Source organism: Penicillium crustosum, assembly GCF_028827405.1.
Source record: "Penicillium crustosum strain IBT 35664 chromosome Unknown utg000001l_segment0_segment0, whole genome shotgun sequence".
In the NCBI taxonomy this organism is placed as follows: Eukaryota; Fungi; Ascomycota; class Eurotiomycetes; order Eurotiales; family Aspergillaceae; genus Penicillium; species Penicillium crustosum.
Window position 1 is genome coordinate 2,909,816 of NW_026623122.1, and position 26,290 is coordinate 2,936,105.

Consider the following 26,290-nt stretch of genomic DNA (forward strand, 5'->3'; position numbering starts at 1 on the left):
TAGAGTGCAGCTTGGCATCATCTGAGCCACGAAGAGAAGCTCTACGACCTCTTCTTAATGGTTGATTGAGATTTTGACGGGACAATAAAAGCTAGAAGGCTAGTACATCAACTCGAGTCCCGTGACGGTGAGATAAATGAGGCTGAGCGCGATTAATTGCATACGGAGCTGAGATGAATCGGGAAAACGAGTGTTCTTGAAAGAATCAAGTACCAACAGATCATCTCAACCGACTCATGATTGTCTCCTGTCCCCGTTCAACAGACAACTCCGCAGCCTTAGCCTTGACGGCGGTGAGCATGCTGCGCTCGAAATCATCACGGGTGCGCAGCACAGCCTCAACCCACGAAAGCTGCAGATCCCAGTACTCAAGCTTGAATGCTTCGTAAACTTCCACAAGCGCGGGGCCCTTTTCCGTAGAGAGGAGGCGAACGAGCCAATCAACCAGTCGCCATTTCTGCTTGATAGTACCCTCGAAAGAGTCAGGGTAGTTCTCAAAGAAAGCGAAGACAGTAAGGACGTCGTCCTTGAATTTGTCTGTGAAAGGGTCGACGTGGCGGCGGAATTTAACGCCCTTGTTGCGTACCGCAGACAGGTACCGCACTAGAAGCTCGTCCGAGAGTTCCTCGACCAAGATCTCTGCCAGGGATGGGTGCAGCACAGAGGCGTAGTCTGCCATGTAGTCTTCAAAGGTGGAGGTAATACGCTTCATGGCGAATTCACCGTACCAGCGGGATGTGAAGAAGTCTGGTAGGACAGTGTCCAGATCGACCCAGAAGACAAGGCTCACGAACTGCGCCAGGCAGTGCGTGCTCAGATCCACGTAGCCATCGCGCAGCGCATCTAGCTCGATCGTCGCAGTGGTGCCCATGTACTTGGGTGTGACCATAGGCTCGAAGTCGGACTTGAACCGCGTCAGGTAGCCGAACTGGCCGTCCTCCTCGTTGTCGTCGATGCAGGAGATCTGGTCGTTGGCTATGCCGATCAGCCAGTCTTGCAACAGCTGCACGCCTTCTTGGTCCGCGCCTTCAACTTGATGTTTCGAGCATTCTTCGTCCAAGAGGTTCTGCCATGAAGTCTGTCGGGCCTTCAAGGCACGGAACATGGCGTCGATAATGCCCTCTACCAGGTCTGCGCGGTCTGATGCTCCTGATGCCATGACTTGTTCGTGGAGCATGCGCCACATGTCGGCCAATGTCTTGGTTCGGAAGTGGCCTTCTGCGTTGTTGTCCAGGGCGTCTGCGGCACGTTCCACGAGAGACTTTTTGTCTGCGTTGAAAATACGGTCCATCCATTCTTCGACGGCGGTGATGATGACGTCCTGCCACTTCCGGACTAGTTCTGGTTCGCGGTCGTCGAGAATGTTGGGTTGCAGGTCTGTTGATGTCCAGCCAAGCTTCTTCATTTTCTTGTAGTATTTGTCGCTCCAGTGGATGATGCTGAGCAGATTATCGGCTGGGAGTTCGGTGTCATCGATCATGCTGAGCAGGAAATCATGCATCATCTGATGATAGATATCGGTGTAGGTTTTGAATATCTTCCATTTCTTCGGGACAAGGCTCTGCATGCCTTGCTTGACCGTGAATAGATCATTGAAGTACCACCGGAATTTCTTTTCCAGATTTTCTGGATCTGCAAGGAAGTTTTCGAGGGTCTCCTCAAATTGGCCCTGGGCGTAAAGCTCAATAGCTTGGATGAATTTGTCCTTGTAGCCCCGCACAGTCTTGGGGCCAATGTTCATAGACTTGAAACGACTTGCGAGGTCCTTGTGGTCTTTCTGGGCCTCTTGTAACGCTCGGACTGTATCATCATTTTTCTCTTCGTTCAAGACAACAACAGCAAGTCGCACGACCATGCTCTTGTTGTCCGCCTGCACCAATGGAATGAGGTTCATGCAAGCGGTGCCAAGGTGGTCATCGAACCACTCAATAACAGAATCCAGCCCCTCAAAGTATTCTATCAGAGTCTCTTCAGAGCTGGGGTCCTCCGCCTTGCGGATCTGATCCATAGCCTCGTCACGGAAATCCCTTAACCGTGAGATCTGCATATGAGCCCGCAAAATATTAAGCTGATTCTCCATATCGTCATCATCCTCTTTAAGCAAGTCCTCCACTTCCTGGATATCTGCGCCGAAATTCTCCAGTCCCCGTTTCATCATAAGCGTAGCATCGAAATGTCGTTGGATCCGCGCAAGCTGGTCAATCTGCGCAAAGTCCTCCACGCTATGTTGCGATTCGGCGCACAGCTTGTCAATGCCCTGAAGCTCGTCTTTTGTTTTCGAGACTTGTCGCTGGCCCTCAGTCAGAGCACCAATGCTGCGTTGCACGGCCTCCAGCTGGTCTCGCAGACCTTCACGCAATCGTGAATCAACTGCCGCCTTCTTCCGCAGGTATTCCGCTTTGAGACCGCTGATCTTATCTAGATCTTCCGGGTGCCGAAGGAGGTCTTCGAGTCGCGGCAGCGCGACCGTAGTATCAATATTACTGGGTTGCGCCATGATCGTGGTACGGTATCGGGTATCTCGTGGTGTCGTTGTTCTGGCTCAATCGCTCGAAGCTAGGTCGAGGGGTGAGGTGTCAACAGTGCGGGCATAGGGCGTTGCTGGCGGGAAGGTAGTACGCAGCGGCGAGCTATGATATAAATCCAGGTACTGTCACGCCGGAAAGAGCGCAGCCCATAGTCTCCGCTTTCAAAATGTGAAATACTATATTAGCTATTACAGGTTGATAGGTTGTCGTCGCTGCTGTCATCGGATTCCCGGCAGAACATGCACGTGATCTACCGCCTTCTAATTGAATTTGCGGGATCGCGATCATGTCCCAAGTCCGCGACGTTTCTCCGCCAGATCACAAGATCAATTGCGCTGCAGATATCGGCTGCAAATTCTCATCCAACGATACTCCGGTATCCTTCTACATTCACCACCTTCCGTTCCGTCCTTCCCGAGCCCGATTCCACAACTCCGGACAAGCCAGCAAAAGAACAAACATCCGAATATCAGATCCTCTTGATCTCCACAATCCAACATGTCCTACTTCCGCATCACCCTCGTCCGCTCTGCAATTGGACTCCCGCGCCGCTCAACAGATGTCCTCAAGGCTCTTGGCTTGAAGAAGCGTATGGCAACAGTCTTCCACAGCGTCTCGCCCTCCGTCGCGGGTCAAATCATGAAAGTCAAGGAACTTGTCCAGGTCGAGGAGTGCCAGTACCGCCTCACGAAGCAGGAGGTGCATCTTGAGCGCAAGCCTGATCCCGGATATTATACCGAAAAGAGCTGCACTGAGCAGCGGGGGGGAACTCGGTGGTCAGTGATTGTTGTCATTGAGCTTCGCGTGGAATGGGATACTTTTCAAAATGGGGTTTCTTCGCCGGTCTTGGACACTCAGATGGAATCTGAGTCTTTTGAAATGCCTTTCACTCGGACGGATGATTGATTGATTGATCGATCGCGTCCTCTTTTTTCTGTTTTGGCTTTGCTTGCATGGAGCGGGTTGCTTTTTTCTTTTCTTTTGGTCATGTACTCTACGTCCACATCTATCGGGCGAATGCCTTTCCGGCAAACTATTGTATTATATGCATTATTACCGTCTAGTGGAATCCAACACTTGAAACAAATATGTGCAATTTAAAAGGCTCTGTGTAATGATAATGCCACTGCACCAGCAGTTTAGGCAAAAACAGCTAGGAGACACCAGGACTATGCTGTGGAAGCAGTCCGGACAGGTTGAGCAAAGAAGATACAAACAAGGAAATGGAGGTATTCATTCCAAGAATTATGCTTTGTACAAAGTATCCAAGAAGCCTTCTGCCAGGCGGCTAACGATACTCTTATCGGGAATGCTGCCAGCCACACCATACAGAGCAGAGGTATCACCGCGCTGGAGGATATACGATTTGCCCTCGCGCTTGCGCTGCTCAGCCTTCTCAAGCTCTTTGCCGATGACTTCAGTCAGATCAGCAATGAGCTGGTCGACAGCCTTGGCAGTGGGAATAGTGAAGGCACAGTGGATAGCCGGTGGAGATTGCAGGGCGTTGAGGTGCCAGCCTTTAGCGGACAGGTCATCGGCGATATCATAGATGTCAATGGCACCGTTCTTGCTGCGGAAAGCGACCACACTGACGATCGGGTTACCAATGACCTCCATGTGCAGTGAGATAGTCGCATCGGTCCGAACAGCCGTATCGAACTTCCGCGCCGCGTTGATGATATCAGTGCAGCTGTTGATGTATCCGGTTTCGCCGACGCTCATCAAACTGGCCCAGCAACCGGCGATCAGAGCGCCAGGGCGGGAGCCTGCCACGGAGGGAGAGGCGTAAACACCGCCGGACCAGTCGGGATAGATGAAGTACTGGTTGTTTCGGTATGATTTGTTGCGGTAGATCAAGACCGAGTTGCCCTTAGGGGCGAACCCGTACTTGTGGGTATCGACACTGATACTGGTCACACCGGGCTGGCGGAAGTCAAAGCCACCCTCTTCCTCGTAAGGGGAGGGGAAGCCAGCCTTCTTCAGGTGGGCAACAACGAAAGATCCCAAGCAACAGTCAACGTGGAGAGGGATCTTGTACTTGGTGGCCAGGTGTGATAGAGCGGGGATATCATCAACAATGCCGTGGGGGAAGTTGGGCGCTGACCCAACAAGAAGGACGGTATTGGGGTTGATTAAACGGCGAACAGCATGCACGTCGACCTTGAACTCGGGCTCCGGGCAAGGCACGCGGTGCAGCTTGATCTTGAAGTAATTGCAAGCCTTGATAAATGCCGCGTGTGCCGTGTCGGGAATAATCCTGCGATGATTGATCAGTCTTGCTGCTCGGTACAATGGTAGCCATAAATAAACTTACATCTCGGGCTCAGTGACACCGCGCTCCAAGAAAGCCTTTTGCCGGGCAGCCAAGCAAGCCATAAGAATAGACTCGGTACCACCGCTGGTAGTTACACCGGCACCATCCGAGGGGGCATTGAAGAGAGCAAGAACCTAGAGAAGACATCAGCCGAAAGCCTCCTTCAAAGACCGTACTCCAGATGTAGAGATCCTCATGCATACCATAGCAACAACCTCAGCCTCCATCTTCCGAACACCAGGGAAAACATCCGGGTGAATCGGGTTTGCGACGCCAAACTGTCCAAAGGCCTCAGCCTGTAATTTCAACAGCTCCGCACCTCCGTGATAAACGGCGCCGCTAACACGACCATCTTCCCAGCGGGTATGTTCAAGTCCAGCCAACTTATCCAGTTCAGCGCGGACCTGCTCCGGCGACCAACCCTCCTTGGGCAGCGTAAGATACCGTGTAACATCTGGCCCAGAGTTGACCAGCTTGGATTCGAGTTTCGTGATAGCAGTGCTCACTTGCTTATCGACTTGGCCACGGACACCAGGAACGCGCAAGAAGATGCTGTAGCAGAACAGGCGGAGTGAGATGTAGATGTTGCGGATGCTACCGAGGATACCATAGCCGCGGATGGAGTAGAAGGTCTTGCGCGTATACCGAAGGATGAATAGGATAAATACGATGTTGCGAAGACTAAATTGCGAGCAAAATGTGTCAGTGGTGATTGCCTTTGGTCATTTATTCTGGCCTTGATTCCGCGGGGAACGGGGGATTACTCAACTTACATGTCAAGGTTCGCGGCAGATAGATGCGCGCTGGACACCCGGCCGTAGCCGATCAGCTTGTTCTGCAGGGCAACTGGCAGCATTGAAGAGCTCATTGTTCCCCCAAGGAATAGTCATGCAATAATGATGGGTGGGAGTGGCGATGGGGATGTTTCACTCAAGTGGTACGTTTTGACTGGTTGAGTCTAGCGGGCCTCGGCTCCCACATGAAGCAGGCACTCAACGTTTCGCATATAGTGATGGAACATCTGTATCTTATAGAAATTGAGTGTTGATAGACTTGAAATAGTATTTGTTCGGTACAATGATAATGTCTTCACAAGTTTCTAGATTGATTCTTCTTACTTGGGTTTTCGTCTTTCTCCACTGACGTAATTGGTCCAGACCAAGGTGTACATAGTTATGTAGGCAACTGCTACTCCGTACTACTGCTACTACTGCTACTACTGCTCCTATATATATGCACAACACTCTGAAGTTAAGAATAAGTTACTACCTCTTCTGCGCTATATGTACAAATAAAGGAGAACTCTCTTCTCCTAACACAAATGTGTTTTTGGCCCTCCCAAAAGAAAAAGAAAAAAAAATAAGACTTTTCAAACCCTTGTATGGTATGGAAAAAGATGTCAAAACAAATGAAAAAGCATCAAATCATCAGGTATCTGCCACGTCTTTGCACAAGCCACCGTAAGATAGCATGATACAATATATGTATTGGTAAAATGAAATCGCCTATACCACAAGACCGGCAGCCTGAGCCTCAAGGAGCTCCTTCTCCTTGGCGACGAATGCGGCCTGCTCCTCGGCGGTCAGGTCAAGAAGGGGCTTGTTCTCGCCAGACTTCAGGTTGCGGTGGTAGGCACGGATAATGCTGTCGGCATCATCGACGGCAATGGGACGAATGTCAGCCATGGCCTTGATCTTGGCAGTGCACTCCTTGTATTGAGCGTCAGTCATCTCAAGCTTGAGCTGCTGGGCACGCGACTTGATGGCATTCCAGCCGGTCAAACGAGAGGCGAAGTGAACGTAGCGGGTCATGCCGAAGTCGGCGGGGTTGATAATCTCGTAGGTGCTGGGGTTGTTGAGGATGGCCTTGGCGTGGATACCAGCCTTGTGGGTGAAGGCGCAGAATCCGGTGATGTAGTTGTTGAAAGGAATGTTGACCTCAACGGCCTCGGCGACGAGGTCCTCGATCTCCTTGAGCTTCTCGAGCTTGTACTTGCTCTTGACGTAGTCGCGGTCGGCGACCATCATGCGGGCCATCAGACCACCGAGAGGGGTGATACCGTTACGCTCACCGATACCGAGAACGGAGGTATCAATGTGAGTGGCACCGGCCTCAAGGGCACAGAAGGCATTGGCAATGGCACAGCCAGTGTCGTTGTGGAAGTGAGTCTCGATATCACAGCCAACAACACCGCGCAGGACACGGACGAGCTCGTAGACCTGGCGGGGGGAGGCACAGCCAACGGTGTCGGCAATACCGACACGGTTCACGCCAACCTTGTCCACAGCGGAGTAGATTGACAGAAGATCAACCAGGTCGGAACGGAAAGAGTCCTCACTGGAGAAACGGATCTCAATGCCCTTAGACTTGACGAACTCGATAACCTCAATGGCGGCGTTCTTGATGTAGGTCATATCCTTGCCGTGGGAGTGCTCACGGAGGTAAGAGGAAGTACCGATAACAACATCACTATAGAAAGTCAGTTCTGAGTCAACAAAATAAGGACGAAGATACGAAACTCACACTCCATCAACACCGGTCTCCACGGCAATACGGGCATCATCCATGTGGCAGCGAATGTGAGTGAGAATCTGTAATGGTTATTAGATATCAATAGTAACGAGACCCAAGCAAAACCCTAACGTACCTTAGCCTTCAGGCCAAGCTTGCAAATGGCCTCGCAATCCGCGCGGGACTGCTCAGAAGCGCAAGGGCTGGTGAGTTCGATCTATAGCGTGACCATAGTTAGCCTTTGTTTCTAAATATGAACTCTTCGTTTGTCCGGCACTCACGTAGTCCACACCGAAGTCATCGAGAGCCTTGGCAATCTCGATCTTCTTGGCGGTATCGAAGAAAGCGTTGGCAAACTGCTCACCCTCACGCAAGGTAGACTCAATAATCTTGAAGCGTGAAACGTTGCTAAGGAAATCGGTGACGCCAGCGTCGTGGCCGTAGGGGTTGCGGGATGCGGAGGGGTGGGGGTTCTGGCGAGTTTCAATGCCAACGAAACCAGCGTGATCGCCGTCTAAAGAGTTGTTAGTAAGAAATTGTGGTATATTAGCTTTTCAATTGACATACTGGAAGCAACAGTGCCAGTAGCACCATTAGCTTGCCCATTAGGCTCGGGGTCGGCACCGGTACACATGGTGCAGATGGTGGGGGGTTGAGTATGTAGAGTCGAGATTGGGAAAATATGAAACCCGGAAGTCAGGTTGAGAATAATTCAAAGTAGAGATTGAAAAAGAAAATCGAGCGGTACTTAAAGATGGAATAAAGAAACCTTGAAAAAAAGAGAGGAAAGAGTCATAAATTCATAGCGCCGAAGTAGTGGGCGGTGAATCTGAGTAATGGGCGCCGCGCCCCTCGCTGGGCGGCAAAAAAGAAAAATTTTGATTGTGGAGAGGTGGGGGATGTACATTTTAGAGGAGTATGATAGGATCAAATATCCTGCCATATTCTATATTACAATGTATTTTTGTACATGTATACATTATTTGCACTATGACTCAAAATGTCCATCACTTCCAATTTCTCTCTTCCCCGAAATTTTTGTTTGAAAATAACTTGCATGTGTACAATTCATGTACTCCAAATACCTGAGAACCGACATCGGACCTTACCTGTGGAGTCTGACTCATTAGTCCACCTCAACTTCAACTATGTAATAATGATATTTCCTACAGATATATATTATAGAGAGTTTCAAGATTGTTCTACAAATAACAGCTATGTTATCTATATCTTCAAAATGAAAATCCAAACCTTCCTTGGAGTTGATTCTTCTTATCCACACAAACTCCTATCTGGATGGGATGGTGATGTCATCATCATTTCCGGTCTTCTAGTTGGCTCAAGATAGGGCTGGGAAACGATCTGCCATAGATCTCCCGAGGTCAAGTTATAATGTAGGCTCACATATAAGTGAACATGCTGCAGAATCCCGGTATATATTACATGGATCGCTCAAAGTTCGCATGGATGTTTAAATAACTGTATATATAACAGACTATCCCAATGTCATTGGCCCGGGGCCAGGCTTTTTCTATTATTAAGCTTGCCACTTCCCGATCTCGGGGTCTAGTTATCTACGAGGACATGCTCACTAAGCATTGTTTGGGGCCCTGGAGCCCTCCAGGGCTGGAACAGATCTAAGTAAACTTGCTCCATACCTGTATGTATATATAAGACTCTCTATCAGTGGGCAGGTGGCCATGCACTATTTACATCGGTACTATAACCACACAGCAGCAGGTAACACAAACTTGGATACCAACCCCTCAAGGCCGTTGTATGCAAATGTATTCTGTTTCATATTAAATTCAATTCATGCAAGCCTGGATGTCTTGAATTTGGAATTTTGTAAGGTCTACATACACTTTCATCCTTTAGCCGCCGGTTATGTCTATCCTAAGACGCCCAATAAGCCAGGGAACTTGTATCTCAAACCGGCATTGAATTTCCTTCAATTTGTGTATAGGTCAATCAAAGATCGCCAAACGAAATAGTGTTTACTTTTCTTCAACCCTCCGATATCACCACCCGGTCCTTGTAATGACGTTGTAGCTCTACCTAGATATGTAATTTGACCATAACTATTTTAACGCTAACCCTAAATGGTTCCCCCGGCTCGATAAGAATCTTGATAGCCTACGGATGCAAGATTAGCGCTGCCGCGGTAGATTAATATCGATTTTGTAGTTTACTAGATACAATCTGTACGACGCTATATCGCATGATTGCATTCTATCTGGGGCGCCTTTAGTCTTCTTCCACTGGGCAAATCCGATGCTTTCACAATATCAATATCATTCTTAGGAAGGGTCCCATTCGCAAGAACTGATCCAACGCGTGCATTCTAGATCTTCCATTTGTACTCCGTACTATTGAACTACAAGTAGGTTGAAAGAGACGTAACAGTAAGCATCATTGTATTCTGATAATGGGTACTGTTTAGCATCCAAGAGACCCCGGTGGCAAAATTCAATCTTTTAGTATACATGGTACCACTTGTTGAAGTCCGGCACGTTGTGGGGTCGGGAGCTTTATGCAGGTCAGAATCCACATGGACCGAAATGATTAGTACTGAAAAAGACCTTATCAATTGCTATATAAGAAAAGTATGGAGTAGTGAGAAGAGATCTGGAATCAGTCTAGAACATTCCCTGAACTAATTGCATAGGGATGGCGCCATTGGTGCAGAGAAAGGAGGTGCGGGAGTAAATTCAAGGGTTGTGGTTGGCCAGCGCTCAGGCCAGCTGTCGTTCCAACTATCTCCCTCTGAACACCATTCTTCCTCTTGTCTCTGACTGTGTCAATTCTTATCCGCCTTTCAGTCGTTGGTAAGTGTTTTTTTGATAGAATTTCATCTCGTATTAAAACGTGATCCGTCATATCCGAAACCTGTCTCACTAACTTGTTCCGCGCCTCAGCCATCAAGATGCGTTTCACCTCGCTCGTTACCCTCCTCCCTGCCCTGGCCATGGCCCAGGAGCAGGTTCCCCTCGCCGACCGTGTGCAGGGATGGTTCAACCAGGTCAAGTCCTACGTGCCCACAGCAGCTCCCGTTGCTGCCCCGATCGAGAAGCTGGCCGAGAAGGTTACCGAGAAGAGTGTCACCCACGTATCCCTGGACAACTGGCAGTCCATCCTTTCCCCGGGACCTAAGGCCGAGGACTGGTTGATCTACACCACTGGTGGTAACAAGACCTGCTTCGGTCGCTGCGGAACTGCCGATAAGGCATTCAAGGTGAGATGATGTTTTGCCCCCGACGCGTCTTTACGCCAAGTCCCAAAATCCTAATATCGTCTTTGTAATTTCCAGGAATCTGTTCTGTTGTTCTCCGCAGACCCCACCTCACCCCAACTCGGATACTTGGACTGCGAGGCCAACCAGGTCCTGTGTGCCGCCTGGTCCGCCAGCGCTCCCTCCGTTCAGTACTACCAAGTCCCCAAGGAGCCAGCTGTTGGCGAGGAGCGTGCCCCGACTCCCCTCCGCACCATCTACCTGAACGCTACCACCGTTACTCCCGAGACCATCTACGAAATCCACTCCAAGAAGACCTACGAGAAGGTCCCCGTCTACGAGGGCGCTCTCCACCCCGTTGACGGCTGGGTCGCTAAGTACCAGCTCAACATCCCCATGGGCTACGTTATCTGGGCTCTCGGTGCTGTCCCCAGCTGGCTGTTCATGATTGGTATCAGTTTCTTCAGCCGTACCATGATGTAAGTTGGAATTGATTTGTGCTTATCGTTTGATGTCATTCTAACATCGGAATTAGGAGCCGTCGCGTGGGTCCTACTGGAAACGCCCCTCGTGCTGCTGCCCCCGCTGGTAGCGCAAACTAAATAGCCTCCTTTGGTCTATTTTGGTGTTATCGGTTGTATATAATCAGTGGTAGTGTATTGTGACGCGTCCAATATACTACTTGGGTTGGTTTGTGTTCTTTGTTGGGCAGAGATCTGTCGGGGATGGAGCCTCTTCGATCTTAGGCTTTTTCCCAGCTACCTTTTTAATCAACGTATCCTAGCTATTTAGTGGGATTTTGTAACAGATTCGCCGAATGCATTAGTAGCTCTTTGATGTCAACCTTTCTTTACCTCCATGCCCATAGCATTATTATTTCTTAAACAATAGGTCCCACTTTTGTGTTGTACCTAAATAGGTTGTAGTCGCCGAAAGCCACCCTGGAGATGGGATTTCGAACTTTGCCGCACCTCAGACTGAGGAGCTGGTCGTTCTGCAGGAGGTTCTCTCCAAAGGTGTACCTGAACTCATGATCAACATCGATTGCTCTATTTACACCATAATTTCGGGTGCAATAATGTACGGTGTTCCACTGATGGTTCGCAGAACTGTCATGTCTCTCTCGGGGCTTTTTCTGATTCCAAAGTCATCGATATTGACCTGCCAATCTGGATCCTTGGTGACCATGAAGATATTCTAGTGGCCATATTAACATAGGGCTGTACCATATTTGCCTTGCCTCGTGTTCAGTCAGTTGGTGAAGTCAGTATATATATCTCCGCTATGCTGTCTGTGTGTTCACTTACAATGAAAGCATTGAACTATTACATGTACCAGGAATTGAAATAGAAGATGCAACGAGGGATGAATTAGCATTTTAATGTGTTTTTTAACTGTCGTCAGCTCCGTGGGTCTACCCCGGATTTGTCCCCACACAGCATAATCGATTAGGGATTTCCCGAAATCCTTTACTTCCTTGACCTACATTTTCTTCTCAGCAACCCATAGCAGTTTTCTTTCGTGCATTCTTTCACCGACGAAATCGGCTTGACCGCAAGAAGCTTTATACTGCGGTATTTCGCCGCCAAAGATGATGGAAATGCTGAGAGCAGACCAGGACGAAGAAATGCGAATATTACAACAGAATATCGCCAATCGTGCTGAGTATATAGCCTCCAATACAAGAGGATAGAGAGTTTAGTTAAAACAGATAGATCTCCAGATGCGCATGCATATTGCATTCAAACCCAACGGAAACATGCCATGACCTCAAAGCATTCCCATAATCCTCTTGGAGACCGCGCTCAGCGGGAGTCTTAACTAGGGTTCTTTAGGTTCTCCCCACCCAACATCATGAGCTAATATCATCTCAACACCTTCAGACTCAAGCTGCAAAAATTAACTCAATAAAGAGTGTGCACTTGCATGTAGAGTTCTTTGTAAACAATTTGAGTGTTAATTGCTTGTTATTAAACAGGGCAATGCTCATTCCGAAGGTAGGATCTTATATTTGGGATGATTCATATTTCATCCCGTTTAGGGATAAGTAAGAAGTCAAGCGAACCCCGATATTGTACTAAGAAGGAACGAGTAAAATGTAGATGCTGTTGGCTGTGCATGAACTTTGAGATGTCTATAGCATTGTGTGTTCCTTTATGTTACATCTTGATCGTTCTTCATATATATCTCTCCTTCCCCCCCTCGAAAGTCACTTGTCATTGGTTGTTCATTCCTACTTTCTCCTCATCTTCCATTGAACTTATGAGCCTAGTCTCTTTAGCCTGAGACTCACCTGCATGGCCCGTCGCGAGGGATCGACTAATGTACTGGGGATTGCGGGCTTGCAGACATACAAAAAGGCTAGTGAAGATGAACGATGCAAGGACTTGAACTCACGAATTGTGTTCCGGCATTTGGGTGGTAATGAGACTTGGAACGCTGAGCAAAAGAACGAGAATTGAGGCTTCGATGTACAAAACCCCAATTTAGAGGATTACCCCAATCCCCAAGATGGGGGGGGGCTGGGGAACAAATGAATTGCAGACAGAGATGGAATGACCATTCTACTTGAATTACAGGCAAGTTCTCAACTGAGGACAAGGCTGTTAAGTCCACGGTAATGTCGTTCTCAGAGGTGGCCCATGTCGGTGATTTGTAGTAGGGTTGGAATTAACCCGTGTGTTGTTGACTTTATGAATGCCTATGGTATACGAATGATTTAAGTTGTTCACTATGCCCCGGCTTGATCCTTTGGGTGATCAGCGAAAGGTTTTGCGGAGAAGATTGTTGATAGGTATAAGAAGACAAAGCTAGAACTAGCTCAACCGAGTCACGACTGGCAACATTCAAATATATAATATCCAAAGAGATAGTGAGTCTCAAAAAATACGTTTCACATAAAATCTATCAAGCTAAAAATAAAAAAAGTTGAGCCCAAGGTGAGCGTAGTGGAACAAAAGGTGAAGATATCCCGGGCGGTCGAGCTTCCCTCAAAATTTTATTTCGCGAGGCTGAGATCCTCCAACCACCAACCAACCAACTCAAAATGGCCGCCCCAGTACCTCTAGACCGCATACCTCCCACGACGGCCGCCTACGTGATCGCAACAGCCATCATTGCGGGTGTGACCGGATATTTCATCGGCCAAGGCTCCTCGATCAGCCTCTTCAAAGAAAAGGAAGGATGGCCGAACAGCTACGATGTGAAGGTCCACAGCCACTCCTCTGACGAGGAAGACGAATCAGATTCCGAAGAAGAAGAGACCGACGAGGAAGATGAGGGCAACGGCGAAGAACTGTCGAGCTTCAAGGACAACAGCGAGGAGGTGAAGCTGGTGCTGGTCGTTCGCATGGACCTGGGCATGACCAAAGGTATGTGCTCTACCAGCGTTTCAATTATTCTTCGCATTTGTGTTGCAAGCGCTTACAATCTCTTTCTTCTAGGCAAAATCGCCGCCCAATGCGGTCACGCTACCCTCGCCTGCTACAAATACTTCCTCGAATATGCGCCCAACTCGCCCATCCTCAAGAGATGGGAGCGCGGTGGCCAGGCCAAGATCGCATTGCAGGTCAGGTCCGAGGATGAACTGCTGGTCATGCAGGCTCAGGCTATTAGCCTTGGGCTTTGCACGCGCGTTATCCAGGATGCTGGGCGCACTCAAATCGCAAGTGGCAGCAAGACCGTGCTGGGAGTCCTGGGCCCCAAGAGCGTGGTTGACGGCGTGACAGGACACTTGAAGCTGTTGTAAATTACACATTATAGATGTGCTTTTTTGAATTAGATAGGCAATGATGATCATGACCTCGACGAACAGCTCTCCAGCGTTGCTGAATCGATCTCGCTCAGTACGCGACACGCAGGGCGCATTCGTCATATGCGCGCATAGACAAAATACGTAGCATGTTTCCTAGACAACCTAGTCCCGCAAGGCGAGGACTTTCTTCAATCTAAGGATTTCTTTTTTTTACAACATACGAGGTCTATGTAAGAGATGTTGGCAAGTCATGGTTATTCCCTAACCTCAGCGGCCAACGGCCAATCGGCAAAGAGATATGAAATATGACGCCGTCCGACACCAAGCTGTCAAGCCGAGCTCACCAGTGGGAGCTCAAGACCCGCATCACAAGGCGCGAACAATTATTCTGAGATCTGTCGACCGGAAACCGTAAAGGCCATCCACAAAAATGATGGCTCCAAGCTCGTCGAAATGCCCAGCTCTCAACCATCACACAGAAACCAGTCAGACTGGAGTCCGTGGACAGGAAATCTGGACACAGATCCGGTTTTGGTAAAGAAGAAAAAGAGGAAGGAAAAAGAGGGAAGGCTCTTATTTATGTCACAAGTGGGGCCGCTAAGATTTTATGACACTAGGCCTAAATAGGAATAATGCCTGGCGTTTATATCACGTGATCAGATTGCGGTTATCAGGAAACCAGACGGCGTTGCGCTGAAGGCCATTACCTTTCCATCCCTTCCCCTCCTCCTCCATACACCGTCAAAATGGCGGACGCTCTATCCATCGAGCAGAATAACAAGATCCGAGTGGCTCTTGGCCTCAAGCCACTCCCTGTTCCCGGCGCCGGCCCAGAATTCAGAGAAGATGACGACAGCGAGTCCGGCGAGGAAGAAGACCCAGCCAGCACTCTCGAGTCACGACAGGCGGAAAGTTACGACAACTGGAAGAAAATCCAGGACACCGCCGAAGCGAAACGGAAACGAGACGAAAAAAATGCCGCCATCAAGCGCGCGCGTGATATCGCCCAAAGGAATCTGCAACTCCAAGGATCTACACTAGGCGAGGGGAATGGTGACGAACTTGATACCAAGGCCTGGCTGTCGCAATCCAAAAAACGCCAAAAGAAGATCGAGAAGGAGCGCGCTCAGAGACTGGCGGAGGAGCTCGCAGAGCGGGAGCGCCTTGCGGAAACCGAGTACACTGCAGCAGATCTGGCTGGTATCAAGGTCGGACACGCTGCAGGTGCTTTTGATGGCGGCGAAGATCACATCCTGACGCTGAAGGACGCTGCTGTCGATGACGAGGACGAGGACGATGAGCTCCAAAACCTCGATTTGGTCGAGAAGGAGAGAACCGAAGAGAAGCTGGAGCTCAAGAAGAAAAAGCCTGTCTATGATCCTACAGCGGAGAATCAGGGTATCCTTTCACAATACGATGAGGAGATCGAAGGCAAAAAACGGAAGAGATTTACACTCGACGCCCAAGGCTCGACCGAGGAACGCGAAGCAAAGCGACAGGAAGTTTCAAACCAGTTGCGGAAGAACATTATCAACCTCGACTTTGAGCCCGAAGTGCCGTCCTCCGATTACATGGACATCAGCGAGGTCAAAATTAAGAAGCCTAAGAAGAAGAAGGCTAAAGCTACAAAACAGAGGGCTTTCATGGACGACGACGAGATTGCCCCAGTTGCAGATTCGAGCAATGCACAAGGATCATCAGCCATGGAAATTGATTCAAAGGGTGGAGTCCCAGTCCCTGCTCCCCGCAAGCCCATCAATGAAGATGTTTCTTTCGTGGATGATGATGACCTCCAAGCCTCTCTTGCGTTGCAACGACGAGCAGCCTTCAAGAAGCGCAAGAAGATCAGCCCCGAGGAGCTTGCCAAGCAGCTTCGAGAGGAGGAGACTCAGACCCCAATGGACATTGAAAATTCGGACAATGAAGGCGAGGAGCCTGGCCTTGTTATCGACGAAACATCAGAGTTTGTGTCAAATCTACACAAGCCCACACTCCTCGAGCAGGAAGAAAAACACGCCACAGCAGCGGCCAAGGAGCCTGAAAGTCCCAGCGCAGAGCCCGAGGGAGAAGGAGTGGAGATTGATATGGACCGCTATGGCGATATTGAAGACGAAGAGGAGCTTGCCGCGCGCATCAAGCGCGATGAAGCACCTGCGTCCCAGCCACAACAACTCACCGGCACAGGTCTAGAAGAGGAATCAACTTTGGACCAAGGTCTAGCTGCCACTCTATCAATGCTGAAATCGCGCGGCCTAGTCAAAGACAACGACAGCACCAGCCAAAACGCACTCATGCGCGATCGCCAGCGCTTCTTGGCCGAAAAGGCGAACCGCGAGTCCGAAACCGAGCGACGCGCCCGGCAACAGCGTGAGCGGGACCGTGCCTCCGGCAAGCTTGAACGCATGTCAGCCCGTGAGCGCGAGGAGCACGCACGCTGGGAGAACAAGCAGCGTGACCAGCAGGAGGCGCGCCATATGGCCGAGGTGTTCAACCGCGAATACAAGCCCGACGTCCAGCTGCGGTACGTTGACGAGTTCGGTCGCAACATGAACCAAAAGGAAGCCTTCAAGCAACTCAGTCACCAGTTCCACGGCAAGGGCAGTGGAAAGATGAAGACTGAGAAGCGTTTGAAGAAGATCGATGAAGAAAAGAAGCGCGAGTCTATGAGCACACTGGACAGCAGTCAGAATACCGGCATGAACACTGCTGTGGGCACTGCTGCGCGCAAGAATCGCCAAGCTGGTGTTCGCCTGGGCTGATACCTTTTCTGTTTTTATTAGTTAGCCAAATACCAATTTTACGATATCCAAAGTCTATGGCAGAAGTCCTTCCCAAGGTTCCAAAGCTCCGTAATCATAAGCCTCGAGGCAACATTTCTATATCTTGTGGAGAAGACCTTAACAATTTCAATATGTAATAAATATGTACATATTTAGGGGATTGACATATTTAACCGAGTGGGGATGTAAGAAATCGTGTCAGACACGGGGAAATGGGAGAAATTCCCTTACTCCAACTGTTGTGAGGGGAAACGGTGTGGAGGTTGACCTCAATCAGTTCACCGGAGCTTGAACTTCCCGAGAGACAACATTTGGAGATGGGCTGATGTACCGGAGTATACAAAGTACATACATACGGAGTATAGGTACATCATATGTTATAAGTTAAAACAAATATAGATTTATATACTATATACGACGGATTGTAATTAAATGGGGATATTTTGGTGTCTCACTTTGACATTCCATCGTGAATTCAGATTCTATAACCAAAATCTCAATCACTATTCACCATTTCCATCTCCAGTAACTAAGGTAAACTTAAACCCCGTAAAATCAGAGTAAACAGTAATTGATCCCTGCAATTTATCCGGAGGATACAGCCAATCCCATCCGTACATGTCGCCGGAGTTGGTTGTACCTGGTACCTCAGCCGAGGCGGAGGAACATACCAACTCCCAGGTACCCGGTACCACTATCACATGAGTCAGGGCAAAAACATCGGGACTGCATCTCCGATCCTTTATATTCTTTCTTTCCTCCTCCGATTTTTCCCTTTCCCCTTCCAATCCCAAATATAGGAGATCTAGGTCTTGTCCTTTCAATTTTTCTTCAACTCTGCCATTATGCTCTCCACTCTCAGAGTCGCCAGCCGGTCGGCTGCCTCCCGCGAGGCCAACATGCGCACCGTTGTGATCGGAGCTAGACACGCCTCGGCCTGGGCCAATGTCCCCCAGGGTCCTCCTGTAAGCTTCGTCGATGAGCTTGCAATCATCGTAATGGTGGTTTGAAAGGCCAATTCTAACCTAGCTCGGTTAATAGGACGCCATTCTTGGTATCACCGAAGCTTTCAAGGCCGACTCCTTCAAGGAGAAGATCAACCTGGGTGTTGGTGCCTACCGTAAGCCTTACCCCAAATACTCGCCGTGATGCGCAATCGATTGGATATTGGATCGCTGATGAGTCATCTCGCTCTCCTTCAGGTGACGACCAGGGTAAGCCTTACGTTCTGCCCTCCGTCCGCGCCGCTGAGGACAAGGTCGTCGCATCCCGCTTGGACAAGGAGTACGCCGGTATCACCGGTGTTCCCGCCTTCACCACCGCTGCCGCCGAGCTCGCTTACGGCGCCGACTCCTCCGCCATCAAGGACAACCGCCTTGTCATCACCCAGACCATCTCCGGTACCGGTGCTCTGCGCATTGGTGGCGCTTTCCTCAAGCAGTTCTACCCCGGCGCGAAGAAGATCTACCTCCCCAACCCCAGCTGGGCTAACCACAAGGCCGTCTTCTCCGACTCCGGTCTCGAGGTCGCTCAGTACAGCTACTACAACAAGGACACCATTGGCCTCGACTTCGAGGGTCTCATTGCCGACATCAAGGCCGCTCCCGAGGGCAGCATCATCCTGCTCCACGCTTGCGCTCACAACCCCACCGGTGTCGACCCTACCCAGGCCCAGTGGCGCCAGATCAGCGATGTCATGAAGCAGAAGGGCCACTTCGCCTTCTTCGACATGGCCTACCAGGGCTTTGCCAGCGGTAACGCCGACCAGGATGCCTTTGCTCCCCGCCACTTCGTCAAGGAGGGCCACAACATCGCTCTTTGCCAGAGTTTCGCCAAGAACATGGGTCTCTACGGCGAGCGTGTCGGTGCTTTCTCCCTCGTTTGCGAGAACGCCGAGGAGAAGAAGCGTGTCGATTCGCAGATCAAGATCCTCATCCGTCCCTTCTACTCCAACCCTCCCATTCACGGTGCCCGCATCGCCTCCACCATCATGAACGACCCTGCTCTTAACAAGCAGTGGCTCGGTGAGGTCGAGGGCATGGCTAGCCGCATCATCGAGATGCGCTCTCTCCTCCGCACCAACCTCGAGAAGCTCGGCAGCAAGCACGACTGGTCCCACATCACCAGCCAGGTGAGATCTAAACATTCGATTTTCTACGGTTTGAATGACTAACATGATATTTAGATCGGCATGTTCGCCTACACTGGCCTCAAGCCCGAGCAGATGGACGCCCTCGCCAAGGAGGTAAGTTTTATATTCGCATACTTTCTCCAGTCTGGTTCCTAACAACTTCTCTAGCACTCCGTCTACGCCACCAAGGACGGCCGTATCTCCGTCGCTGGTATCACCTCCGCCAACGTCGAGAGACTCGCCGAGTCCATCTTCAAGGTTACCGGTTAAATTTAAAATCACCTAGAAAAAGGAAAATTTTAAAGGATATACGATAAAACGAATGTTGGGGAGGGAAACAGGGCCCGTGTTTCTCTTGGAAACCCCGGCCCTTTTGTACTGATATCTAATGCCTCTGTTTCATATTTAGCATGGTTCGGCTCTGTCCGTCTTAACGGGGATTTTGGATTCATCTTCTACTTCTTTCTTGTCTTATTCCAGTATCAAATATTCTATAAACTCATGGTAGTCCATCCTGCTTTTTCGCCGATTCCCCGAGCTTCCCCAAATCCTCCTCGCAATAATTTACAGCCCACCATTTCGGGGCCCATCCCATCCTTCCCAGTAACAATCGAGAAAAACAAAAAAGAAGAGCAGGGTTCCCAGCGGTACATGACCCAGATGACCATCCGGCCACGAACTATGGTTCCAAGGGGAATCGAACTCGGGCCTGTGCCTCGTTAAGATGGCAACCTTGCAAGTTTGTCATTGCCCTTAACTACTACACTACCCGGGTTATTGCCTGGAATAACCTTAACTTTAAATAAACCCCCCATTGGCCATTGGCCCAAATCAGTGGGTTTCCCTGAAATATTAGTTGGCATACTAGGTACATGGCTTGAAGCCAATATAGTCAACTTAATACGTTCACTCTCACTCTCCCCAACGACCTTGGTTGTTTCTACAGAGATCAGGGCAAGCCGAAGGAGGCAGAGGAGATAAACCAGCGAGCCCTAGCAGGTCATGAGAAGTCCCTAGGTATAGGTCATACGCCCAAGCTTGACGTAAATCCAAACTACGAGACAGGAGACCCAGAGGGAGGAGGCCAGGTTCGTGGCGAGAAGATAGAACAGAGAAACAAAAGGAAGAGAGGGAGAAAACAATCTATATAGAGACTGTGGTGGGGCGCTGAAGTTCTAAGGACCTCACAGAACAACTCTCAATATAGGCCACGGCCTTAGCACTATCTACTCTGATCAAGGGAAGCCGAGGGAGGCAGAGGAATTTGAACAATCAACATGTATTAGAATCTGTCAGTTTCGAAGTAATATGCAACCGAAGAGAAAATTTTGTCCAGTGACCCCCTGCCATAACGCCAGTTGCGCCATGGTATCCAGCTTTTAGAAACTCAAATGAAATTAGTATCCCATCATTCCGCTGACACCCATATCCGAACCAGTGCCCGCAGGGCCAAGAGATGGACAGATGCAGCCCGGTGGCGCGTTGCCGGCAGAGTATGGGTACCACTCTGGGGATGGAGAAGGGGTAACAGATCGGCCCATGACACGGGCTAAGATACCGGCAGGTGTACCGGCGGGACCCTGGCTTGCATTGAGAAGGGCAAAGCGGAGGAAGACTTCGGAGATTGTAACGATGATTGAGATAATGATGAGGACGATGATGATCCAGGTTTGGTCTAGAATGGGGTTAGTTGGGAGAAGATAGGGAAGCAAAGGGAAGGTCAGAAGAACGTACGGGAAGTGCGGTTGTCGGCAATTGAGTCGGACAAGATCTCTGCGAGATCGAGGAATACGCGACATCTCTCGTTGAGAACCTGGATACGTGGTTTGATCTCCAAATACTCGCGCACGGCGATGTAGAGTGGGTAAAGGGTTGGCTCGCTCTCCCAGAAGAAGTTCGGGACGTCGAGCATATTAGATGCTAGTGGGAAATGTTAGTATGGAATGAAGTATCTTCTCCGTAGGCTAGCCCACGGGATGACCGATATAGGGGATTGGGGACTTACAAAGGTTGACCTCAACACGACTCTTGAACAGTCGACCCAAGATCCGGAAGACCTCTTCGCGTTTCATGCCCAGTTGACCTGTGACAGCAAGACGTCTGGGGACGTCTTTAGCCTCTGCCATCTGGCGGGCCATGACTTCCTCGAAGAAGCACAGTTTGGTGCTCTGTGAAATACCATGGCTAATAGCGAGCTTGATCATGTGGTCGCCACTGCGAAGAGTGATCATATCGTTGTAGACTCGTGGGCGTGAGATCTCAGTCGAATACTCGAAATGGAACTCCTCAGTCTCAAAGTCTTCCTCGTCAAGAGGCATCGTCGCCAGAGGGATAGGGATACCAGTTGCCGATGATGTAGCAAAAGCCAGATCTGCCAGCAGGTCTTTCTCCTGTCGCTCGGTGAAGTTCCAGAAGACAACGACGCCGTAACTGAAAACGAACATCTCAGCAACATTGTACAACGTCCGGGCCGGGGCTTGCGGCGTCGAGGACGAGGGGAGTGTAGTCAATGGCGGAGAGCGGTCTCGAATCAAAGCGTGGCTGTCATCCGTGCTGTGTCTTCGGCGACGGAGTGCAGGTTCAGGTGAGGATTGCCGGGTTCCTTCATTGCTGCCTGGTTGCGGGAGTGGCGGGATATGCTGCAAGCCATCGACACTTTCGCCGGAGCTGGCAGCATGCTCATGGTCATTGGGGAGGTGGCCATGAACTTCCTCAGAGATGAGATTCAAGAATTCCTCCCGATTTTCCTCCCGGGGATCATGGCCCTCAGAGTGGCGCGGCGACCCTTCATAATGATGCTCATCCTCTGGACGATTGTGTCCACCAACCGAATGCTCCTCTGTCTCGAGCATATATTCGTCATGATAATCGCGAAGTTCATTCCGTTCAATCTCCTCGTCCAACAGCGACTTTCCACCGGGGTATTTCAACACAGGGCTACTCCGCAGACGATACCCCTCATGGCCCGGCAAAAGAGGAAGATGATACGCGGTGTAGAGACAATCATCATAAAGCTTCGTCCGCCCACCATGCTGCTCCTTAACAAAAGCAGCAAGAGACCCCATCTTATACGCCTGAGCCGTACAGTACGCCGTAACACGCGCAAGCTTCTCCGTCCGCCGCGCCTTCGGCAACCGCTCGGCATAGCTCTTCGCGCGCTCAGGCGCAACACGACGTTTCTTCATGACTTCTTCCTCGGCCAATAGAGGGGCAAGATCATTATCGACGTCGAAATCACCGCCAAGCCGCTTCGACATGAGCAATTGGTGTCTGATTCTTTCCGGGTCGACATTTTTCTCCTTGGCTAGACGCGCGACAAGCTCCTCGTCCACGAGGTCCGCACCATCAGAGTCATCGTCATCTTCTTCAGTTTCACCCTCCTCCAGCTCGCCGGTATCAGGCAGAAGAACCAGCTTCTCACTGACTTTTGTCGTTCGGGGTGGGAGTCGCGGTTGCGCGGCGAGTCGGCCCATCGTGCCACCGGATCCTGCCACTGCACTTGAACTGCTATTTCCTGCACTGGTGATTAAGCCTCCAGCCGCCGAAGCAAGACGGCGCGACCGTGAGATTGGTGGTGGGCCGCGCTGCTGCATTGAAGGGACGTCGGAGGCATATTGGAGGACGTTGTCGACGGTGATGAATCGGGTTGCGGGTGAGCGGCGTCGGCGGGGTGTTTGGGGCTGTTGCTGATCTCGAGAGTCTGTGACCTGTATGGACGATATGTGTTAGTTGAGCTTGGTTCGTACGGTTGATTTGATGATGGATCCCACCAAGACAGTTGGGCTGCGCTGGCTAGTCCCCCGTCCTCGGGCCGGGGGAGTCATTGTCAAGCGAGCTTAGAATAGACGCTTGAGACTGCTTTTCGGTAATTATTTGCTGGCACTTTACAGCCTAGAAGAAATGACTGGCCGTCGGTGTAACGATTGCTATGTATGATGCTCCGAACCAGCAAGTTCGAATGGCCTCGAGGCTAAACCTAACTAGGAATAGGCCATTGAGCGGCCAAATGACGTCTACTGTTACAGTCACGTGCATGTTTAAGTTACCAACCCCGTGACACTACCACGTGTTACACCGCCCAGCGAAACTGGACCCACCATGCCTCATTGGGACTAGCATATTACAGATGGCGTTTTGGTCGATCTGGGGTAAAAGTGAAGATCAACCGGAAACTGGTTCCATTGCTTATTGACTTCAAAAATAAATCGGACTTATTGATAATGCGTTGGTTTGTGAGATTTCATTCGTTTCCGAGGTCAATGTGGTTTTCGACTATTTGTTTGTGTTCATTGGTGGCCTGACTACCCGACAGTAAAGTGCTAGTCTAGAAAACATGGAAACCTTCAAAATTGGGTCATAAGAATATCAATTGCTATGGTAAGGAATAATATGACAGACATTAACGCCGGGGCTGTTGGTTCAGTAGGCACCCTTTGAAAGTGCGACATGATCACCATGCAGATGGAAATAAAAGAAAATAATGAAATTAAATTACGAATGAAGGCCATCACGAAGTTGCCGATCTTCCTCCCAGATTTCCTTCTTCATGCGCTGCAGATGAACGTGCTGCTTTTGCAGCTTTTCGAGGTCCACCTGGGGCGGGTTGGGGAGTGCTGCAAGGGAGTCATGCAAGTTGCGGTACTTGGCGTAAAAGTTCTTGAATTTCTGAGACTTCACCCGCAGCTGCTGTCTCAGGATCTCGTAGCTCATTGGTGGAGATGCACTGCCGGTGCTGCCACCGCTAGAGGAGCTGACCGCTCGGCGCCGCTTGGCTTCCAAGTTTCCAGTAGGCCGTCCTGCCTGGGGCGCGGACAATTGATCGGACTCGGCCTTGCGTTTCAATGGGTTGGCGGTAGTGGGGGTAGTCTTCGTGATACCGTTAGTCTGTGGAGTAGCTTTGGCAGGTTTGGCAACAGCAGAGGCTGCACGGCCCACTTTGCTGGGTTTGGCTAGCTGGGAGATGAGAGGCGAAGATGAGGATGAGCCGGAGGATTGGTTCTGACTGTCCGCTCGGCTGCGGTTGCTACTGGTAGCATCAGAAACATTGGTAGGAGGAGAGGAGCCGAGTGGAGACGGCTTCTGCGGCGAAGTAGCGGGTCGAGATGGAGGACGCTTGGAAGCTGTAACCTTGGTAACTGGTTTGGATGGTTCAAGCTTAGGCTTTGAGGCCTCAGGTTTAGCCTTGGGAACAAGAGCAGGTGAGACTGAAGTAGTCTCGGTGGTGCGAGGCTTGGATGGTGCCTTGATTTTCGGCGCCGGGGGCTTCGAATTGGATGGAGTCCGCTTGTGTTCCTTCACCTGCTGCTTGGGTGTGGGTGCGGGCGCAGGTGCGGGAGCGGCAGCGGCAGGAGGAATATCAAGCATGTCGGTATCGTCATCTTCGTCCGAACTGTGGACGAATTCGGCGGACTTGATCTTGCTGTCCACTTTAACTGGGGCCTTCCCACCTGTCTTCTTCGTAACCCGTCCCGTAAGGGTGCTGTTGGTATTCTTGGGTTTGGCGGGTCGCTTGATCGGGTCCTTGTCACGAGCCTTTTGTGCGGTCGATGTAGTCTTGGTAGCAGGCGCGGATGCCTTGGCGCGGTCGGTGTCGTTGTCCTTGCCCGAGTCCTCCGAGTTGGCTTTGGTGAGTGGGGCGGCAGGTTTCTGGGGCGGGCCAGTACGAAGATTCAAACGCGAAAGGCACTTTCCCTTGCCTCGTTCAGCCTTGGGAAGGAGTGTTTGCCACAGTTTGTCGGATCGAGAGATGCGCATGCGATCGAAGGCAGAAATTGAATTCTCAATGGCTTCCTTTCGATCCTCCTCGGTGTAATTGAAGCCAAACAAATCAAGATCCTTGTAGACTTTGTCCTTGAGATTGTACTTCTCGGGGTTGATTCGGTTGACGACGCCGAATTTCTCGCCGAGGGCGATACAGTCTTCGACGGTGGTGCGAGTTTGGCGGGCAAGAAACTTGGCCGACACGGCACGGACGGCGAGAAGGTGAATGAAGGGAACCTTGAGGGCTTCCAGCCTCACACGATCTTTGTTCTCCATCATGGGAGCAGATGTTGGAGTCATTGCGAGAGAGGGAGACTTGGGGGCACCCAAGATAGGACTTGCAGTGAGAGAACGATTGGCAGCAGTCTTGAGGAAACGATCTTTCTCAAGTTCGACTTTGGTGGTGGGACCTTTGTAGCCTGACTTGCTGCCTCGCAGGGCCTTTAGCTCATCTGGGTGTGAGATTATGTGAGTCTTCTTCGACTCCTTCCCCCTCTCATGAGCATTTAGTTTTTCTTCCAAATCTGCCAGCGCCTGATCGGTGGCCGCGGTAGCATTTTTAGCCTTTTCAACTTCCAGACTATGGCTTAAAACCCCTGTGAAATACAGTGTCTCTTTATCGGATGAGCTATGGTAGATCTCAGATCGATGTGTTTCGGGATACGCATGGAACGTTTGAGATTTGCCCCCGTAGTGAAGTGAAGGGTGTTTTCCCAGCCGGAGTCGCGCCGGTTGATCCTTCCGTAGGCTCTGAATCAGATCATCGAGGGTGCTTTGAACTAAATTCAACCTCATGATCTGATTCGGCTTTACGGAAAGATCACCGGACTGATCTCCGAGGTGGAGAGACAGCCCGGTCTGGGGAATATTCAGATCGGTCGACATTATGAGGAGTTGAGGAGAGGTCAAGGTCGGGAGGAAGAGAGAGGGATTCGAGGTTGTGAGCAGGGTCGGATGGCAGCGTGAGAGCTGCAGGTCAGGCGGCCAACTGCACGAGGGAGTGAGGTAAAACCATACGCCATAAGATCGTTAGGGATATGGAATTATAGAGAAAGCAATGTAGAATGTAAGATGCAAATGGGTAAGAAGTGTGAGAGACGAAAGATGAGGAGAAAGGCAGAAAGGCAGAGAGAGCAAGGCGAAGCGTCGGAGAGTGGGGAGAGCTGACGGTGATTCCTTGTAAAATTACAGGGGATTTCCCGATAGGTTTTTTTCCTTTCTTTTTTTTTTTTTTCTGTTTCTTTTTTTTAATTAATTAATTATAGTAATTTCAATGTATT

General features: G+C 50.3%; 10 protein-coding genes across 10 annotated transcripts; 5 read left to right on the forward strand and 5 right to left on the reverse strand.

Annotated features, from left to right (window-relative positions):
- Positions 1–220: 220 nt before the first annotated feature.
- On the reverse strand, positions 221–2,497 carry N7487_001101 (SNARE-binding exocyst subunit SEC6; the record flags this gene model as incomplete). Its single annotated transcript, XM_056868849.1, has 1 exon — positions 221–2,497. One exon carries the CDS (start codon positions 2,495–2,497, stop codon positions 221–223), a length of 2,277 nt encoding a protein of 758 aa, XP_056733633.1.
- A 529-nt stretch (positions 2,498–3,026) lies between these two features.
- N7487_001102 (mitochondrial 54S ribosomal protein uL30m) lies at positions 3,027–3,434 on the forward strand (the record flags this gene model as incomplete). Its single annotated transcript, XM_056868850.1, has 1 exon — positions 3,027–3,434. The coding sequence occupies one exon, from the start codon at positions 3,027–3,029 to the stop codon at positions 3,432–3,434; it is 408 nt and encodes a 135-aa protein (XP_056733634.1).
- A 339-nt stretch (positions 3,435–3,773) lies between these two features.
- Positions 3,774–5,710, reverse strand: N7487_001103 (sphinganine-1-phosphate aldolase DPL1; the record flags this gene model as incomplete). The annotated part of the gene is made up of 4 exons (XM_056868851.1): positions 3,774–4,785; positions 4,843–4,976; positions 5,046–5,523; positions 5,616–5,710. 4 exons carry the CDS (start codon positions 5,708–5,710, stop codon positions 3,774–3,776), a joined length of 1,719 nt encoding a protein of 572 aa, XP_056733635.1.
- Positions 5,711–6,347: 637 nt separating this feature from the next.
- hcsA (homocitrate synthase) lies at positions 6,348–7,987 on the reverse strand (the record flags this gene model as incomplete). The annotated part of the gene is made up of 5 exons (XM_056868852.1): positions 6,348–7,311; positions 7,366–7,433; positions 7,490–7,570; positions 7,635–7,867; positions 7,921–7,987. The coding sequence occupies 5 exons, from the start codon at positions 7,985–7,987 to the stop codon at positions 6,348–6,350; spliced, it is 1,413 nt and encodes a 470-aa protein (XP_056733636.1).
- A 2,292-nt stretch (positions 7,988–10,279) lies between these two features.
- On the forward strand, positions 10,280–11,187 carry N7487_001105 (uncharacterized protein; the record flags this gene model as incomplete). The annotated part of the gene is made up of 3 exons (XM_056868853.1): positions 10,280–10,588; positions 10,664–11,064; positions 11,121–11,187. 3 exons carry the CDS (start codon positions 10,280–10,282, stop codon positions 11,185–11,187), a joined length of 777 nt encoding a protein of 258 aa, XP_056733637.1.
- Positions 11,188–13,631: 2,444 nt separating this feature from the next.
- On the forward strand, positions 13,632–14,333 carry N7487_001106 (aminoacyl-tRNA hydrolase PTH2; the record flags this gene model as incomplete). The annotated part of the gene is made up of 2 exons (XM_056868854.1): positions 13,632–13,956; positions 14,029–14,333. 2 exons carry the CDS (start codon positions 13,632–13,634, stop codon positions 14,331–14,333), a joined length of 630 nt encoding a protein of 209 aa, XP_056733638.1.
- A 752-nt stretch (positions 14,334–15,085) lies between these two features.
- On the forward strand, positions 15,086–17,098 carry N7487_001107 (U4/U6-U5 snRNP complex subunit SNU66; the record flags this gene model as incomplete). The annotated part of the gene is made up of 1 exon (XM_056868855.1): positions 15,086–17,098. The coding sequence occupies one exon, from the start codon at positions 15,086–15,088 to the stop codon at positions 17,096–17,098; it is 2,013 nt and encodes a 670-aa protein (XP_056733639.1).
- An 866-nt stretch (positions 17,099–17,964) lies between these two features.
- Positions 17,965–19,520, forward strand: N7487_001108 (uncharacterized protein; the record flags this gene model as incomplete). Its single annotated transcript, XM_056868856.1, has 5 exons — positions 17,965–18,084; positions 18,161–18,239; positions 18,322–19,250; positions 19,305–19,364; positions 19,419–19,520. 5 exons carry the CDS (start codon positions 17,965–17,967, stop codon positions 19,518–19,520), a joined length of 1,290 nt encoding a protein of 429 aa, XP_056733640.1.
- A 1,127-nt stretch (positions 19,521–20,647) lies between these two features.
- N7487_001109 (RMD1 family protein) lies at positions 20,648–23,155 on the reverse strand (the record flags this gene model as incomplete). The annotated part of the gene is made up of 4 exons (XM_056868857.1): positions 23,021–23,155; positions 21,256–22,957; positions 20,985–21,170; positions 20,648–20,925 (listed from the first exon to the last, which is right to left on the reverse strand). The coding sequence occupies exons 1-4, from the start codon at positions 23,072–23,074 to the stop codon at positions 20,648–20,650; spliced, it is 2,220 nt and encodes a 739-aa protein (XP_056733641.1). The 5' UTR covers positions 23,075–23,155.
- Positions 23,156–23,741: 586 nt separating this feature from the next.
- N7487_001110 (uncharacterized protein) lies at positions 23,742–25,895 on the reverse strand (the record flags this gene model as incomplete). The annotated part of the gene is made up of 1 exon (XM_056868858.1): positions 23,742–25,895. One exon carries the CDS (start codon positions 25,893–25,895, stop codon positions 23,742–23,744), a length of 2,154 nt encoding a protein of 717 aa, XP_056733642.1.
- Between the last annotated feature and the right edge of the window lie 395 nt (positions 25,896–26,290).